Raw genomic sequence first — 18,467 nt, 5'->3', positions numbered from 1 at the left:
CGTTCAACTCACCCATAAAAGTAATTGCAAACAGCTTAATATTTTTAGATGAAAACCTAAACAGTTCTGTGATGGTTCCCAAAACACCTGCAGCCACTTAACACCTGTGACATCTCATGATTTTTATTTGAGCTATTTATAATATAGTATCACAGTGACATTTTTTTTAACTTGTATACCATTTAATTTTGTTTACTTTTTGGATACATGTAGCATTTTTTAAAAATTTTAATAAATGCAAATATCCCTTTTTAAAATATTTATGTATTTATTTGGCTGCACCTGTTCTTAGTTGCAGCATGTGGGATCTTCAGTCTTCATTGTGGTATGTAGGATCTAGTTCCCTGACCCCAGCTAGCCCCCTGCATCAAGAGCACAGAGTCTTAGCCACTGGACCACCAGAGACGTCCGAACATTAAACATTTTTAATTCTTGTTTTGATTTTTTTTCAGCTGTGAAGATAGTTTCTCATCTAGATCATCATACGATGCAGACAGTTAAAATTTATTTATTTTTAATCAGAGGATAATTCTTTATAATACTGTGCTGTTTGCTGCCTTATATTAACATGAAAACAGCCATAGGTATATGTATGTCCCCTCCCTTCCACCTCCCACCCGATCCTACCCCTCTCTGTTGTCACAGAGCACTGGATTGGAGCTCTCTATGTCATACAACAAATTTTCACTGCCTATCTAATTTTACATATGGTAATGTATGTGTTTCAATGCTATTCTCTCAATTCATCCCACCCACTCCTTCCCCTCTGTGTCCACATGTCTGTCTTTTATGTTTGCATCTCCATTGCTGCGCTGCAGATAAGTTCATAAGTACCATCTTTCTAGGTTCCATGCTGCTGCTGCTAAGTTGCTTCAGTCGTGTCCGACTCTGTGCGACCCCATAGACGGCAGCCCATCAGGCTCCGCCGTCCCTGGGATTCTCCAGGCAAGAACACTGGAGTGGGTTGCCATTTCCCTCTCCGATGCATGAAAGTGAAAAGTGAAAGTGAAGTCGCTCAGTCGTGTCCGACTCTTAGCCACCCCATGGACTGTAGCCTACCAGGCTCCTCCATCCATGGGATTTTCCAGGCAAGAGTATTGGAGTGGGGTGCCATTGCCTTCTAGGTTCCATATATATGTGTTAATATGTGATATTTGTCTTTCTCTTTTGGACTGACTTCACACTGTATAACAGGCTCTAGGTTCATCCACCTCATTAGAACTGACTCAGATGCATTCCTTTTTGTAGGTGAGTAATATTCCATTGTGTATATGTACCACTGCTTCTCTACCCGTTCATCTGTCAGTGGACATCTGCGTTGCTTCCATGTCCTGGCTATTGTAAATAGTGCTGCAGTGAACACTGGGGTACACGTGTCCTTTTCAGTTATGGTTTCCTCAGGGTATATGCCCAGTGGTGGGATTGTTGGGTGATATGGTAGTTTCATTCCTACTATTTTAAGCAATCTCCATACTGTTCTCCATAGTGGCTATATCAAGTTGCATTTCCACTAACAGTGCAGGAGGGTTCCCTTTTTTCCACATGCTCTCCAGAAATTATTGTTTGTAGATTTTTTTGATGATGGCCATACTGACCTGTGTGTGGTGATACCTCATTGTAGTTTTGATTTGCATTTCTCTAATAATGAGCTATGTTGAGCATCTTTTCATGTGTTTAGTAGTCATCAATGGGTCTTCTTTGGAGAAATGTCTGTTTAGGTCTTCTGCCCACTTTTTGATTGAGTTGTTTTTCTGGTATTGAGCTGAAGGAGCTGCTTGTATATTTTGGAGATTAATCCTTCGTCAGTTGTTTTGTTTGCTATTATTTTCAACCATTCTGAAGGTTCTTTTTTCATCTTGTTTACTTTGTTGTGCAAAAGCTCTTAGTTTGCTTAATAGACAGTAACTTTTAAATAAAATATTGCAAGTATTCACAAGACAGTGATAAAACCCATATACCAACATCCTGAGTAAATGGTTTTTAATACGTTGCTGTGCGCAATGGTTTTTAAAGTTGATTAAAGATTAAGTTGCACACCTTTCCTTCCCATCGCCCTACCCGAGGTGACCATCTCCCTGTATGGATGTACCCTTTCCGCCCACAGCTTTACACTGCAACGTCACCTGAGTGTTTTAGCCAGCTCTGCTGCCATAACAAAACACCAGAGACTGGGTACTTAAACAACAGAACTGTGCTTCTGGAGACGAAGGCTGAGATCCAGGAGCCAGCACAGTTGGGCTCTGGGAAGACCCACTTCCTGGCCTGCAGATGGCTACCTTCTTGTGTCACGTGGAGAGAGCAGGAGCTACCTGTGTCTTTTATAAAGGGCACCAATCTTATCACGGGGGCCCTACCCTCATGACCTCATTCAAGCCCAGTCACCTCCCAAACCAGCCTCCTACTGGCTTTTCAAGCATCCTCCTGTGACACTGTTTTTTTAAATTTGCTGGATTACTGATTTGGGCATATTCTATTTGCCAATCTGCTTATATGAACCAACCTAGTTTTATATAAATTGCAACTAACTTCTTCCATCTGTGACTTACTTTATGATATTTTATTGTACAAAAGATACATTTATTTTTAATTTTTATGTTGATATGTTGTATCTTCATTTTTATTCAAGAAATTTTCTTTTTTTTTTAAATTCCATTGCATGGCATGAGGCTCTTAGTTCCTCAACCAGGGACAGAACCTGAGCTCCCTGCAGTGGAAGCATGGAATTTTAACCACTGGACCACCAGGGAAGTCCCAGAAGATATATTTTAATATAGAAAAGTTAATCCTTAATTTTTAACTGGTTTCTCTTATTACTTTTAAAGGACATCCTACCCTACTCTCAGGATCAAAATGACTATATTGTTTTAAATTTTTGCTTTCTGAGCTTAGGTCTATAAACCATATGGAAATGCTTTCACAGGCATGAATGGAATTGATCAGAGACCAGACTGTACAATCGTACGGCTTCCCCCAGGACCTATACTGAAGGGCACATTCCTTTCCCGCTGTGTCACTGGGACTTGAGTCTTCCAGCAGCCACCATCTTCATCACTTGGCAGGAAATAACTTCATTGTCTATTCCGTGGGCACCATCAGGAGTGTGAGACCAGTCTGCCGGGAAGCCTCTGGTGCGGGTTGGTTTTCTGGACTGCTTTGCAGTCCTCCCACTCATGGGCCCAGGGTGGTGACTGCCTTGGGCTTATACAGTGGGACTGGTTTGGGAATCCAACCTTCATCTGCTCTGGGGACACCCCGAGACTGTCCTGCTGGCAGCATAAGTGTAGGAAGAGTTTCCCTGCCCTTCTCCCCCTGTCTGTTCCTTGGACTTGAACATAATTCCTCCCTTTTGACCTTTCATGGATTCTGCTCCAGGTCTCACTGGGTCCCTTCGCATCCTGGCCCAGTGGACCCTGATATGAAAAAGATGAGGGTGGATGGTGTGGTGTCACTTCCTCCCTGAGGCCCCCCTGAGTTACACCCTGTGCACGGGCACCAGCATTGCCCTCACTGGTGGCCGCCCTCCCTCACCCTGGGGTGCATCACGGTCACTGGGAGGTGTCTCCTTTCCCTGTAAGAGCGGGGTTCCCGGAAGCAGGGCTGGACAGCAGCTGGGCTCCCCTGGCTGCCCCAGCACAGAGCCTGGCAGTGGACACACCATCCATGTGGGAGGAACTGAAATGCAGTGAAGACACAAAGGGGACCTCAGATCCTCTGGCCTCACACACACACACACACACACACACACGTATGCACACACACACTCAGGGGACACAGGAATGAAACATCCCCGCTAGGACTGAAATTTCCTTTCACCCATTGTCTCAGCTCTGGGGCATCATCACCTTGCAGTCAGGAATCTGCTCTCCAAATAGCAAGGGAGGTTTATTTCAACGGGAGGAAAGAAAGGGGCACTGATTATTTAAGAACAATACTTTTTCTTACAAACTGAATTAAAAGTGGTTCGCAGTGCTGCGGTGGGGTTCGGCCCCCAGGAGAAAGTCAGGACCTTTGCACTTGGACCACCTAGGAGATTCCTTCAGGTGGAGCCAAAAGCCGCTGCTGACTGCAGGTATCCAAGATATTGAGAGTCTCCAGGGCTGCCCTCCAAACCCCGAGATCTGAGTCCAGCTGTAGCTCCTGGAGAGCTGAGAGTGAACGTGCGAGGAGGAGGAGGGGGCCCTGCAGCAGGGCTCTCCACCTCCGCCCACCCTGGGTAGTGCTGATGAGAGCTGACTGCGGGGCAAGGGGCTCACAGGGGCTTTAACTTCATCCCCTGATGCTAGAGGGTCTGCCCAGAGAGGGCAAGTGCACATATCAAAGTCACACAGCAGATTAGCAGATGGGCAACTTAAGGACCTTCAGGTTTCTGTTACTCTTCTCTGGCCCACAGAGATTACACTCGTCCACAACCTGCACTGTCCCATTTGGTAGCCACTGGCCACACATGGTCCTTGAGCACCTGAAACGTGGCTTCCTTTTGTTCAGTCGCTCAGTTGTGTCCAACTTCCTGGGACCCCATGGACTGAAACATGCCAAGCTTCCCTGTCCTTCAATATCTCCCGGAGTTTGCTCAAACTCATGCCCATGGATTCAATGATGCCATCCAACCAACGAGGCTAGTCTGAATTAAGTGTAAAGTGCCTTCTGGATACTCAAGACATTATCCCAAAGAGGTAAAGTATTACATTAATAATTGTATATTGATTGCCTGTTGAAATGACAATGATGTGGAACTACTGGGTTATATAAAGTCTATTATTAAATTTGGTTTCACCTCATTTCACCTTTTTCAACAGAAATCTTAAAAATGGGTATGTGTTTTGCATTCTCTTTCTGTCGGACAGAGCTAGTCTCAACACCTCGTGTTTAGCAGGATCACAGGATGAAGCCCCAAGCCCCTGGGGCTGTCCCCTGCCTCAGCTTCCTCACCAGGACGGAGCACAGTGCCATCTGGAAACCGGTCATCTCCTTGGGGGCAGTGGCGTCACTGTGGTCCGCGGCACTCTCCAGGGCCTTCCAGCCCCAGAAGTGCACACAGTGAAACATGGTAGCCACACAGGCCTGCAGGACACAGGACAGGAGGCAGGAGAGGCGTCAGGCAGACCCGGAGGGGTCACTCGAGGGATGGGGCTGGCGGGGCTGGCGTTCCATCAGTGAGCTAGAGGGCAGCCCTCAAAGGCCTCATGAAGCCAAAGAAGGGTGGGGTGATGAGCCCCAGGGGGATGCCTGGGAGCCAAGCCCTACTGGCCCATGTGACACCTTGGGTGTGTTTACTAAGAAGCCCCATGGGTGCCGATGCAGCCCCACTGCCCCCTCAGCCATTGGCCAGGACTTGGTGCCCTCAGCAGCCCTGCCGAGACCTACCCCTCCAGGAGCCTGGGGTTTGGGGGCCTGGCTGCAAGCCCCCCAGATCCCCTCTCCCCAGCTCTCCCTGTCCCTGTCCCCGGCAGGAACCAGGCCCCTGGTCTCGGCCTCTGCTGTGGCTGGGCCACAGGAAGGTACTGGAATGGAGGGCAGGGAAGGGAGTTGGGGTGTCTGCTCCCCCAGGAGCAGGCGTGGCAACAGCACCCATGGGGGCCCCGTGACGCTCTGGCCTCTCCTCTTTGTGGCTCCTTCATCAAAGCCTCTCATCCCCTTTTGGGGTAGGCGGTCACTTTCTTCCCTGAAGACCTGCCTCCAGGAGAGTTGCTGATAAAACATGAAAGGACTGTGAACTTTTGATAGAAGGCAGTGAGGATAATGAAAGTGTTAATTGCTTCAGTTGTGTTCGACTCTTTGAGACCCCATGGACTGTAGTCCGCCAGGCTCCTCTGTCCATGGAATGCTCCAGGCAAGAATACTAGAGTGGGCAGCCATTCCCTTCTCCAGGGGATCTTCTCAATCCAGGGATTGAACATGAGTCTCCTGCATCGATGGCAAATTCTTTACTGTCTGAGCCACGAGGGAAGCCTTTGACTGTGTGGATCACAACAAAACGTGGAAAATTCTTAAAGAGATGAGAATACGAGACCACCTTACCTGTCTCCTGAGAAACCTGTATGCAGAACAAGAAGCAACAGAACCAGACATGGAACAACACACTGGTTCAAAATTGGGAAAGGAGTGCAACAAGGCTGTATATTGTCACCCTGTTAAATAACTTATATGCAGAGTACATCATGTGCAATGCTGGGATGGATGAATCACAAGCTGAAATCAAGATTGCCGGGAGAAATATCAACAGCCTCAGATATGCAGATGATATCACTCTATCGGCAGAAAGTGAAGAGGATCTTAAGAGCCACGCGATGAGGTTGAAGAGGAGAGTGAAAAACCTGTCTTAAAACTTAGCATTCAAAAAACTAAGATCATGGCATCTGTACCCACCACTTCATGGAAAATAGATGAGGGAAAAGTAGAAACAGTGACAGATTTTGTTTTCTTGAGTTCCAAAATCACTGCAAACGATCACTGCAGCCATGAAATTAAAAGATGCCTACTCCTTGGAAGAAAAGCTATGAGAAACTCAAACAGCATATTAAAAAGCAGAGACAAATTGCTTTGCCAACAAAGGTCTGTATAATCAAAACTATGGTTTTTCCAGTGTCTTGTATGAATGGGAAAGTTGGACCATAAAGAAGGCTGAGTGAGGAAGAATTGATGCTTTCAAAGTGTGGTGCTGGGGAAAACTCTTGAAAGTCCCATGGACTGCAAAGAGATCAAACCAGTCATTCCTAAAAGAGGAAATCAACCCTGAATATTCATTGGAGGGACGGATGCTGAAGCTGAAGCTCCAACATTTTGGCCATCTGCTGTGAAGAGCCGACTCATTGGAAAAGACTCTGATGCCAGGAAAGATTGAGGACAGGAGGAGAAGGTGGTGACAGAGGATGAGATGGTTGAATGGCAGCATCGACTCAATGGATGTGAATCTGAGCAAACTCCGGGAGACAGTGCAGGCTAGGGAAGCCTGGCATGCTGCAGTCCATGTGGTCCCAGGGTCGGACAGAACATAGTGACTGAAAGACAGAACAAAGGGTGGCTGGCGAAGGCATCTGGAGAGGAAGGAAAGTATGCCATGTTTCCCCTCACAGAGCCGAGACTCCTCAGTCAGCCAGGTGGCGGGTTGTCTTGACTGGTCCCTTTCTCAGCCTGGTGGGAGCAACCAGCAGATGGTGGCCTCTGGGGTCCCGGGAAGACTGAGCGAGGTGGGGGACACCCCAGCTAGCCAGGGTGGCCGCCCCGAAGCATGTGTTCCTTTGTGGGGACAACGGGCATTGCTCACACAGCCCAGGTATGTCTCACCTGGGCAGCATCGGAGCAGGGGTCCCGGCAATGCAGCATGAGGGGCACCCAGGCTTTCTTCACCTCCTGCTTGAAGAAATGCTTCTTGGAAATCCTGACCACCTGTGCCAGCTTCCTGAAGAGGATGAAGGCTTTTAAACGCAGCAGCTCGCTCTCCTGCAGCCAAGACGGACAAGCTCTTTCTGAAACGTGGGAAGCGAGAAGCCCAACAAAACCCCAGCCATTCGCCCTGGACCTTCTTAAACGCCTTGGTGCCTGCAAAGCCTTCTGGATCATTCCTTCAGGATGGAGTGCCTCCTGCAGGGCTCTGGGGATTGGGCAGTATTCTGGTGTTTGTGACCTTCTCTTCCCTAGATGGGGGCTGCCCTGGATCTGATCGCCTACCACCCCAACCTAGCAGAGGCCTACCCGACACATCACAGGTGTCCAAAGGGCCCTGGAGCAAGATTTTTTTTTTTTAACTAGGTCCCATGATCAGCCAACTGATACATCAGCACCCAAGTCCGAACTGCAGCCCTTTTCACTCCAGGGCTCCTCTCTCCTTTAGGGCATGAGCAGTGGTCACCTGTCTACTGAGCAGCCATTTATGGGGACCCCTGTGAGGGCCAGGGCCAAGCAAGGTGCCAGTGTGGACTCACGTTGTCAAAGAAGGCTCTGCACTGCTCGGAGATGGCGTTGAAGCCGGACCCCAGGTCCCCTTCCCGCAGCTCGACCAAGACCTTGGCCAGGACCTCCAGGCCCTCGGAGGTCACGCTGGTGCTCACGCCCGGCCCCCGCAGGGAGCACAGGCCCTTCTCCAGTAAGAGCTTCCGGTACTGCCTCACCTGGGGGGCACGGGGCCGTCAGCCCCCGCCTGGCTGCCCGGGACACGCCGGCAGGGGCGCTTCACCCCGCCCCCGGCCCGGCCCCCGCGGACCTTCCTGGGGGCGCCGAGGGCCATGTTGCCGAGGGCGCGCAGGGAGAGCACCCGCAGGACCTCGTCCTCCTGCTCCGCGCCCTTCTCCAGCATCAGCACCGCCCGCCTCAGCAGCTTCTCCTGGTGCAGGATCGGGTCACTCATGAGCTGGAAAGGAGAGCTGTTCACAGTCACTCCCGAGAGAGGCTCTCGTTCCTCAGCCTCAGAACGGGACAGGTGATGCGGCTCAATGCCCAGAGCAGCGTCCCTGGGAACAGGAGAGCTTCGGAGCTCCACCTCCCGGGGCCGGCTCTGGGCTCCTCCGCCGCCAGCTGTGGGACCCTGGCAAGTCCCTGGACCCCTCAGAACCTCAGCTTCCTCCCCTGTAAAAAGGGCGACAGCAGTACCTGCCTTACGGGGTCGCTGTGGGGCTCCGATGCGGAAATCCTAGCTGAGTGTTATCCATGGGAACATACCCTTTGGTCATTGGTTCCTTTGGTTAACATGATGGGAGCGGCCTTGGTGTGCAAGAGCCACGCCCACTGAGTCAGAGCAGAAATGCACAAGATGCCCGGATTCTACTCACCTGGGCCTCCGAGAGTCACTCCTGGGCTCGCACCCAAAACGCTGGGCCCTGGGGACCACGGGGAGCCCTGTGGCATGCCTGGGTGCACCTGTGTTTTATAAACCTTGGTGGTGGTGGTTTAGTTGCTAAGTCGTGTCCGGCTCTTTGAACCCAGTGGATTGTAGCCCGCCAGGCTCCTCTGTCCATGGGGATTCTCCAGGCGAAAGTGCTGGAGTGGGTTGCCCTTCCTTCTCCAGGGGAATCTTCCCGACCCAGGAATTGAACCCGAGTCTCCTGCAGTGCAGGCAGATTCTTTACCGACTGAGCTACAAGGGAAGCCCCATTATAAACCTTAAGAAAACTAAATAGCCAGTGGGTGACCCCAGAATGGAAAACTGATTCTTCACCCTTCTACAGAACAAGTCTGTCAGCCCCACCCTAGGGCGATGGTTGGTTCTGATGACACCCTGGGTGTCAGACAGCCATCAAGATTTCCCCCCAAAAGTTTTCTGGCCAATTCCCTCAGGACCGGATAAGGAAAGGTAGCTGGTCACCAGAGGCTCTGACCCCCCTTCTGGGCCTTCCTGCCCGGCTCAGCCTGGCTCGCCTCTCAGAGCCCTCTGCTCAGCCTTCCCAGGAAAGCTCTCCTCTGGCCCCGGGTTGCTGGCACTCACCACATCACGCGGCCCTTGGCAGCTGTCCTACAGGGCACAAGGCGGGTCTCAACCCCTTTCCCCTCGGTGCCCGCCCTGAATTAAGAGCTTGATGAATGAATGGAGGAGGGAATGAGGGATGTTCGCCTGTCCCTCCAACCCCGGACTCAGAGCCCGGGTGCCTGCCCTGAGGTGAGCCCCCAGGACAGCCCGGGAGTCGGCCAGCACCCCACTGCACGTCCCGCCCGCCGCCTGCCCAGCCCTCCGTGCCCCCGCCAGGGCCTCACTTCCACGCAGACCGCGGTGCTGCTGATGCGGCAGCTCAGGGCCTCTGAGGCCAGGCCCCTGAGCACCAGCTCCGACAGTCTCTGCCTGTAGCAGCCCTCGGGGCTCTGCACCCACAACCTGCAGGGACGGCACCACGGAAGGGGCTTCTCAGCTCCTGCCCGGCACAGCCGCTCTGCAGCAGGGCGCGCGGGGCTGGGCTCCCAGGTCAGGGGGTCACTGAAGTACAGACCCTCCACCGCCTCTTTATAAAAAGTGAAAGCGCAAGTTTCCGACTCTGCAACCCCATGGACTGTAGCCTGCCCGGCTTCTCTGTCCACAGAATTCTCCAGGCCAGAAGACTGGAAGATTCTCTAGGGGAATCTTCCCAACCCAGGGATCGAACCCAGGTCTCCACTTTATAAAATGGGGACCAGAATGAGGGTCTAGACACAGGAAGGAACTCCGGGTCCTGGCCCGGTTCCGAAGTCCTTTGTGACCCTGGGCACACCCCACCCACCTGGGACCTCGCTTTCTTGCCTTGGAGCAGGAAGGGCTGGAAGAAAAGATTTCCTTTGCCCTGCACCCTCCTGCCACTCAGAGTCTGGGATGTGGGTCAACATGGCAATTGCCCCCCCCAACACACATACACCTGGAGTGAGGCATTTAGCCAGGAGGCCCAGACCTTCCAGCCAGACGATGGAGCCCCAGGGAGCCAGGCACCCACCTGGCCAGCTGGCTGATTCCCTGCAGGAACGTCGAGCTGCTTTCCAGAAGCGTCCACACGCCCTGGTCCTCCAGGGTGCAAAGCAGAGACTCACTGTTGAGTCTCCTGAACAAGAGCTGCATGGATCTGATCGTGACCGTGGAAGAAGGTGGGGCCACGTGAGGGTGAGGCTGCCCTACTGGGAGCATCACCCTGCCTTCAATAAGCTCTTGGGTAACCTCCGCACCCAGGCCTGAGAAGGGGCGCCCAGCACAGACAGAGAGACTTTCTCAGGGCCGAAGAGCAGCCGTGGGAGATGGTGGGTCTGCAAACTCTGAAAAGCACACAATGCTGGACCCACATAAGGGAGGGTCATAAGCGGAGCTTCCAGCAATTTGTCCTCCCCACCAGAAACGGAAAACGAGGACGTTTCAGTGGAGGTGACACTTGTAGTCCAGTGACTTCTTTTTTTTTTTTTTTTTAAGAACATTTATTTATTTGGCTTTACACGGTCTTACAGTAGAGAATCTGCCTGAAATGTGGGAGACTCGGGTTCAATCCCTGGGTCGGGAAGATCCCCTGGAGAAGGGAATGTCTAACCACTCCAGTATTCTTGCCTGGAGAATCCCATGCACAGAGGAGCCTGGTGGGCTACAGTCCATGGGGTGGCAAAAATCTGACAGGACTGAAGCAACTGGGCACAGCACAGCACCTGGACTTCTCAAGTCATACAAAACCAAACCCTGCCAGTAGAGGGCACCTTGTTCAGATTCAAGTGGATGCTCTCTGAGCTGGTGCTCTTAGGAACAGTGATTCCCTGTGGATAGCAAGGCCAGGTTTAGGGTTTGGGCTTAGGGATTTGGAAGCAGGGTTTCAGACTAAGCTTTGGCACTGGGTCAATGGGGCTTTAGGGCTACATCTATACTGTGTATCTAGGCTTTATATTCAGCCTTTCATTTAGCTTTGGGAATTATACTAGGATTTGGGCAAATGGTTTGACATTCAGGCTCAGGTAGAAGCTGGGATGCAGGGTTTAAGGAGAGGGGCGAGGGTGTGGAGGGTGGGACATAAGGCTGGTTAGCTTCAAGGATAGGAAACAAGAAGCCACGGAGAGCCCTGACTCTGTGGCCCACCCAGCAGGGTCTATAAGAGAGGACACGGTCCAGGGACTTCCCTGGCAGTCCAATGCTTAACACTCCGTGATTCCAACGCAGGGGGCATGGGTTCGATCCCCAGTCAGGGCACTAAGATCCCACAGGCCGCCGCAGGGTGCAAAAAGTTAAAGAAAAAAAAAAAAGGCCAGATATAATTGACAGCTGCCACCCTTGCTCCCGCCCGGTCTCCCTGTGGGGTGAGTGCTCACCGCCTGCACTCACCACTGCCCTGATCAGGGCCGGGGTCCCAACGCGGATGGCCTCCTTGCTCATCTCCATCTGGCTGAGGAAGAACTTCATCAGCTCCTCGAGGTAGGAGCGGGCTGCAGGGGGTGGGGGGGAAGGACGGCTTTAGTCGTGCCCCGCGTGAAGGGCAGCAGCGGGACGAGGCAGCCCCGGGGCCGGCGCTCAGAGGGGGCCGGCGCTCCCAAGGGCTCCCGGGGGCCTGGGGCGCCTCACCAAGGGCTATGAAGCAGTGCACGGTCTCCATCAGGTTCTGGCTGCTGTACTGCTGCTGGGCGGGGGCCCTGGAGCACACCTGGGGGGGGCGGAGAGGTCAGCCTCACAGGGGGGCACCGTGCAGCAGTCCCACCTGTGCCTCGCCCCTGGCAGGAGGCAGGAGGCAGGAGGCCTGTGGTATCGGGACAGGGCCCCACTGCCACCCTGCCACCTGGAGCCCTGGTGGGCACACCACTCGCCCCCAGCCCGCTTGCCCTGACCCGCCCGGGGAAGGCCACGCCCCGCAGGGCCCTGGGGCTCACCTGGACGTGCAGCTCCGTGAAGATGGTGTGAAGCTGCATCTGCGGGACGGGGCTGTTGGTGATGACAGACATCTCCAGGATCTGCCTCAAGACCTGCCGCGGGCGGGAAACAGTGGCAGGTGACCTTTGGCCCACTCAGGTCACACGCCAGTCTTTGGCTCCTTGATGTTCTCCCTCCTCCGGGGGTATCAGTATCCCCTGGGCGTTGTGCAGAGATGCCACCAATCAAGCCCCGCCCAGACCCAGGTCCGACTCTGCTTCCAGCCGCCTCTGAGGACTGCGGTGGACACTGCAGCTTGGCAGGGCTGCACTAGGGCCACCGAGCGCGGCGTCAAGGCCTTCTTCCCCTTTCTCTCCTGGCCACCGGGTGGTGCACCCCAACCTTAGACAGAAGATCTGCACATGGCTCCCAAATCTGGCACGTTCATTCTGTTCCCAGCTTCCACGAGGCGAAGGGCCTCGCCTCATCTGTCAATGAGTGACCCCTTCACAATATACCCCTGCCCAGTCACAGCTCGGCTCAGAATCTTCCAAAGACTCCATCTCACACACGTTCAAGGCTGGTAAGAGGTTGAATGGTGTTCCCCTCCCCCCCACCCAGAATCCATGTCCACCCAGAACCTCAGAATGTGAGCTCACGTGAAAATAGGGTCTTTGCAGATGTATTAGTTAAGGCTCTCAAGATGAGATCACCCTGACAACACCTTAGATCCAAGGACCAGTGTCCTTACGAGGAGAGAAGACAGAGAGATACACAGAGATGGCCATGTGACAACGGAGGGGGACACTGGAGTGACACAGTGCCTGGGCCACCAGAGCTGGAAGAGGCAAGATTCTCCCCTAGAGCCTGCAGAAGGAGCACAGCCTGCCGACACCTTGACTTCAGACTGCTGGCCTCCAGGACCATGACAGAACACATTTCTGTTGTTTTAAGCCACTCGCCACCTCGTTCTTTTTTACAACAGCCTTAGGAAACCGATATGAAAGTTGTGACCTCACTGTGGGCCCCAGAACCCTTTGAGGTATCATCCTTTCTGCCTGGCTTTCCTGGTGGCTCAGACAGTAAAGAATCTGCCTGCAACATGAGAGACCCGGCTTCGATTCCTGGGCCGGGAAGATCCCCTTGAGAAGGAACAGGTAACCCACTCCAGTATTCTTGCCTGGGAAATCTCATGGACAGAGAATCCTGGGGGGATACAGTCCACGGGGTCGCAAAGAGTCAGACATGACTCAATGACTAACACGTGTGCACTGGCAGCATCTATTTCTAGGAAATCGGACAAGTGCCAGGTCCCGTGGCTCCATCTCCCACCCGGACGATACCCACGGGACACTCAGGAGCCCTACATACCCTGAGCCCCCAGCCCAGGCCCCTCACCTGCATGATGAAGAGCGCCTCCAGGCTGCCCTGGTACTCCGCCAGCAGCAGGGGGATGTAGTCATACACCTGCTCCCGCAGGTCATCGTTGGGCAGGAGGAGGTTCAGCATGGGCTTCAGGGACTTGATGACCCCCAGCTTCACCTAGCACAGGAGCCCCGTCTCTAGACCCCTCGGCCAGGACCCCCAGGAAGGTCCTGTGACATCGGCCCCAGCCTCGGAATCAAGGACGGGTGACAGAGGGGACCTTGGAGTAGGGTCCAGACCTCCCCCGAGTCCTGGCTCTGTCACTCAGGTGACCTTGGACAGGGACTCAACCTCTAGTGTCTCCATTTCCTCATTTGTAAAACAGTCCTATGGCCCAGAGTTGGCGTGGAAATGGCTCCCACAAGTGAACCGCTCGGAGAGCGCCCAGCACACGTGTACCAGGGACCCTGGTCCAGCAACTCCAGGGGTCTTTATCAAGACACCTCCTGCCGGGAGCCAGCCCACGAGATCCCACCCGTGACAGAGTCATGAGGAAGAGGACTGATTTGAGCACGGCTTCTCAGCCCTCAGGGATTCTCGGAAGGCTGCCTCAGCGCTCACCTTGAAGATAATATCTGTCTTTCTGATGTTTGCTATAATAAACCTCTTCTTATTTTCTGTGACTTAGGCCAAAGGCTTTTCCTGATTCTCTTCTAAAATAGATCATTCTGAAACCTCAATCGACAAGGCCCCTGAACGATAGCACCTTAATAAAATTATCTAGGATATAGAGTATGATAATCTAAATTCCTCTTGCTAGCATATTAGTTTGCTTAATAAATGTACCTGTGCCTTTGGACCTAATGTGCATGACAGCTCCTTAACAATAAACAATACTGAGAGCCTCCACACAGAAAGCCCCAATGGGCACAGAGCCCTTCGTAGGAAAAAAGGCTTATTAGAAAATATAAGAGATGTTGCTTTACGAAACTGTTACTTAGTCTACATTCACTCACTGTGTTTTTGCTTTTAACGTATTTAGCCTCTATAATGAAAGCATAATAGTTAGGGATTTATATAAATAAAAATTTAGCTTTAATACAAATAATAAGACGATTGTTAATTCAGCTGGTGATTTTGCTAAGCACTGACCTTGGCGTTTTCAGCTGCTGTGCCATGACTTTATGGGACCACATTCTTCTCTGTTAGGCTCAAGGCATAAGATAAATTACAGAAGAACAGGTTTTACCTTGAAACTCTGAGTTAGTGAATTCTTTCTTTGTCATAATCTGCAGTGCCTGTATTCTTTAAAAAAAATGTAGCCCTGGTACTTTCTGTGCCTGATGCAAAAATGTCCTGGCTGATCAACCCTTATCAATAAAGGAGTCACTGAATATTAGCAGGCCTCCAGGCCAGAAGATGATGTAAACAACTTTAAACCTTTTGTAACTAAGAAACACGAACAGTGTCCTGGTTCCGATAAGGGTCAAAAACTGCTGACCCATTAGTCTGGTTTGGCATGACTCTACACTTTACATTTGTTTCTATGTGCTACTAAAAATATAAAAGCTGCCTTGAAAGCAATAAAGTCGGAAGACACTTGGAAACACCGAGACTTGCTGTGTCTTCTCATTCTTATCGCCGATGCCGTCCATCCTGAGGGAACCCCTGGACCAGCTGGAGCAGGACTCCGGCAACCTCCAGCGCCCCCATGGCTCTGCCATTGATCAGGCCTCCACCTCCTTGGACCCAATGGGGTCTCGGCTCCGCCAGCTGCACAGGCTGGAGAGCTCTGACCCGAGGACCACGGGCTCCCACCCCGACCCAGCAGGGCCTGTCTCACCTCCGGGTTGCTGTTCCGCAGCCACACCGTCACGAAGTAGCGATACATGGGGAACAGCTTCACTGCAAACTGGTCCTCAGTCATCACGGGGTACACGCTATCCTCCAGGTGCCTCAGGTAAAACTGCACCGTCTCGCAGAAGGTCTCCATGGCTGCCCCGGGGGACGTGCAGTGAGCCCCGGGGTGCGGGACGCAGAGCAAAGCCTTCTGGGGCCGCCTTCTCAGGAGGAGCCCTCACACTTCCACAACCAGCAGGTTACTGAGACGGCCAAAGATGCTGCTAGAAAAATCTCCTGCGTCCCTCTCCGTCTGCCTTTCCAACCCTCCTCTCAGCTCCCTAAGTTTTGTACTGCACGAAGCCCCTCCCTGTCTGAGGGTGAAAGACTCCCCCGAGGGGTGGCGCACACAGGTGTGACTGGGCCCCCAGCCTTGAGGTTCATGTGGCAAGGTCAAGGGTGAGACCTGGAAGAAGACTTCTTAACTCAGATCCTGGGGACTCCAAAGCAAAGAGTGGCAAACACGTTTTGTCCTACTTTCCTCAGGTATTGGGGATTGGGGCTCACAAACACATGACAAATCAAAACCTGGGGCCAGGTGATCAGATATAAATGACCCAAGTCAAGCCCAAGCTGGGAACATTTCCCTGGTCTCCCTCTCCTGCGATTCCCACTGCCCTTTCGTCTCTGCCTGTCTACCCACCTCCTCCCTTCAGCACCCTGATCGGGCAGACCTGCAGGCCCAGGTGGGACACTTACCACCGCAGATGACCTGGTGCATCTTGGCTTCATTGGCGAGCCTCAGCATGGTGAACATGGTGGCCAGGGTGATGCCCATGTATGGCATGAACTCAAACACTGTGAGGTGTGGGCAGAAGCCTCAGGGAGTTGGAGGAGGAGGGTCAGCAGAGGCCAACCCCACCGCCCACACCTCCAGTGCCCAGAACAGGGCCAGGGAACCCCTTTGCATGGGCTGGGCCACAGGAGAGAGTAGGAGGCAGGGGAGGTAAGAAGTGTGAGCTGGGAGACGTGAAGGGGAGGGGAGATGGGGAGATGGGAAGGGGAGACGGTGGGAGGGGAGGGGAGATGGAGGGGACAGGGAAGGGGAGAGGGGGGAGGGAAGGGGAGGGGTGAAGGGGGAGGGGAGGGGAAGAGAGAAGGGGAGGAGGGGAGATGGGGAGATGGGGAGAGGAGATGGGGAGATGGGAAGGGGAGACGGTGGGAGGGGAGGGGAGATGGAGGGGGCAGGGGAGGGGAGATGGGGGGGCAGGGGAGGGGAGGTGGAGGGGGAGGGGAGAATGAGGATGGGAGACTTGGGAGCGGAGAAGGGGGAGGGGAGAAGGGGAGAGGAAAAGGGGGAGTGGAGAAGGGGAGGGGAGGGGTGGGAGAAGGGGGAGGGGAGGGGAGAGGGGAGGGGAGAGGGGGAGAGGATTGGAGACGGGGAGAGGTCTACCCTTCTCTCCCTCTCCGCCTCCCTTCCCTTCTCCCTGCCTCCCCTCCCTTCTCCCTGCCTCCCCTCCCTGCCTCCCTTCCCCTTTCCACGCCTCCCTCTCCTCTCCCCTCCATTTCCCAGCATCAGGGTCTTTTCCAATGAGAGTTCTTTGCATCAAGTGGATAGAGTATTGGAGCTTCAGCTTCAGCATCAGTCTTTCCAATGAAGATTCGGGGTTGATATTTCATTTAGGACTGATTGGTTTGATCTGTAATGCATAGAAATTCATTATTTTATTGCTCAAACTGCTGAACAAAGCTCACTCTCAGCTAAAAATGACAAGGACATTCTTTGAACCCCACTTTTGGTTCGGGGAAACAGGGTCCTTTCACTTGTCTTTGAAATTCTTTATATTCTACTTATTCTGTCAGTGGGACCACCCTGCCCCATCCTGCAAGCTGTCCAGTCCTTGGAGAAGAGGACTCTTCTTCTCAGGACCCGTCTATCCACCCATCTCCTCCAACTGCCCTGACCACACCTCCCCACCCTGGGCTCCTATGCCTATATCCTCAGGGGACTTGGCTGTGAATCGCCACCCCCCTCCCAATTTTCCTTTCCCTAAAAAGGCCACCATAGCTCACCACACAGGTGAGTGACAGAAACGTTGAGTAACAAAGTAATGTGAGTTTTTAACCACTGGGACCTGTGTATTCCAAGAGTGGGTTCACAGAGCTCAGGAAGGCAGTTGGATCTGAGAGTTCCAAGGGTCTGGGACCCAACGGTGATGATTCCAGTGAAACCCACCCCCCACTCTGCCAGGGGACCTGCTCCCCATCTGAGTCATGACATAGGACCCCGAAGGGCTCGTCCTTTGTCAACCCATCCTGCCGTCGTCCACACTACCATTGATGTGTATCGGGCAGAGAACAGAGCTTTTTCTTGTGGTGTATTTTTGTTCTGTCCAGGAGACAAAAGGTCAGTATATAGGTCCCAGGCTTACTCCTTAAAGGACTCCCAAGAGGAAGGGAGCACAGGATCATGAAAGACCCTGGGATGGAGTTTGAGGAACTTGGAACAGGAGGAAAAAGGATCGGGAGGTCTTAATCCTCCACGTTGACATCTGTGTTGGTGTTTGTCAGCAATTCAGAAGCTGCTGGTGTGGAGGGAGCCCCTTCAGAGGCCAACTGGGAGCAGCTCAGGGGGGTTCCTCATTAATCATTCATTTTCCATGTCCAGAAAAGAGAGAGGAAAGGTCCTTCCTAAGCAGGGGTAGTGATCTGTCAGTGTGTGACAAATTACCTAAATGTTATGGCTTAAAATAACACCCGTTTATTATCTCACAGTTTCTGTAGTCAGGAGTCCCTGGCTCAGTGGGGTCATTTTCTTGGGCTCTCACAGGCTGCCCCCAAGATGGCACCTGGGCTACAACCTTTCTGAAGCCCAGTCCCTTTCCAAGCTCATGTGGTTGTTGGCAAAATCCAGTTCCTTTTGGTTGTAGGACTGAGGCCCTCAGTTCCTTGTGACACAGGCAGTTTACATTACTGCTGTTTACTTTTCAAGTACAGCATG

The 18,467-nt window shown here is 52.7% G+C and overlaps 2 protein-coding genes across 16 annotated transcripts in view; one reads left to right on the top strand and one right to left on the bottom strand.

Moving 5' to 3' along the window:
* Positions 1–3,863: 3,863 nt before the first annotated feature.
* On the bottom strand, positions 3,864–17,651 carry LOC145506425 (maestro heat-like repeat-containing protein family member 2A). Of its 2 annotated transcripts, XM_081491080.1 has the most exons (12): positions 17,540–17,651; positions 16,226–17,166; positions 15,471–15,622; positions 13,661–13,804; positions 12,283–12,375; positions 11,981–12,059; positions 11,744–11,844; positions 8,201–8,347; positions 7,923–8,108; positions 7,285–7,440; positions 4,930–5,061; positions 3,864–4,145 (listed from the first exon to the last, which is right to left on the bottom strand). In XM_081491080.1, exons 2-12 carry the CDS (start codon positions 16,311–16,313, stop codon positions 3,951–3,953), a joined length of 1,473 nt encoding a protein of 490 aa, XP_081347206.1. In that variant the 5' UTR covers positions 16,314–17,166; positions 17,540–17,651; the 3' UTR covers positions 3,864–3,950. The 2 variants fall into 2 exon arrangements, with proteins under 2 accessions (XP_081347206.1, XP_081347207.1); XM_081491081.1 differs by lacking the exon at positions 4,930–5,061.
* MROH2A (maestro heat like repeat family member 2A) overlaps positions 16,850–18,467 on the top strand; it is a 52,377-nt gene continuing 50,759 nt past the window's right edge. For 9 of the 14 annotated variants that reach the window (XM_081491079.1, XM_081491078.1, XM_081491077.1 and 6 more), the window contains exon 1: positions 17,613–17,873. In XM_081491079.1, coding sequence (XP_081347205.1) covers positions 17,807–17,873 — 67 coding nt within the window. In that variant the 5' untranslated portion in view covers positions 17,613–17,806. Of the gene's footprint in view, positions 17,547–17,612; positions 17,874–18,467 lie in introns of those variants that run through there. The other 5 variants (XM_081491075.1, XM_081491070.1, XM_081491066.1 and 2 more) reach the window with 3 other exon arrangements.

The sequence above is a fragment of the Giraffa tippelskirchi genome, chromosome 5, assembly GCF_054371585.1.
Source record: "Giraffa tippelskirchi isolate mGirTip1 chromosome 5, T2T-mGirTip1v1.2.pri, whole genome shotgun sequence".
Taxonomy (NCBI): Eukaryota; Metazoa; Chordata; class Mammalia; order Artiodactyla; family Giraffidae; genus Giraffa; species Giraffa tippelskirchi.
The sequence above is the reverse complement of the archived record's forward strand: the minus strand, read 5'-3'. Positions and strand labels throughout refer to the sequence as shown.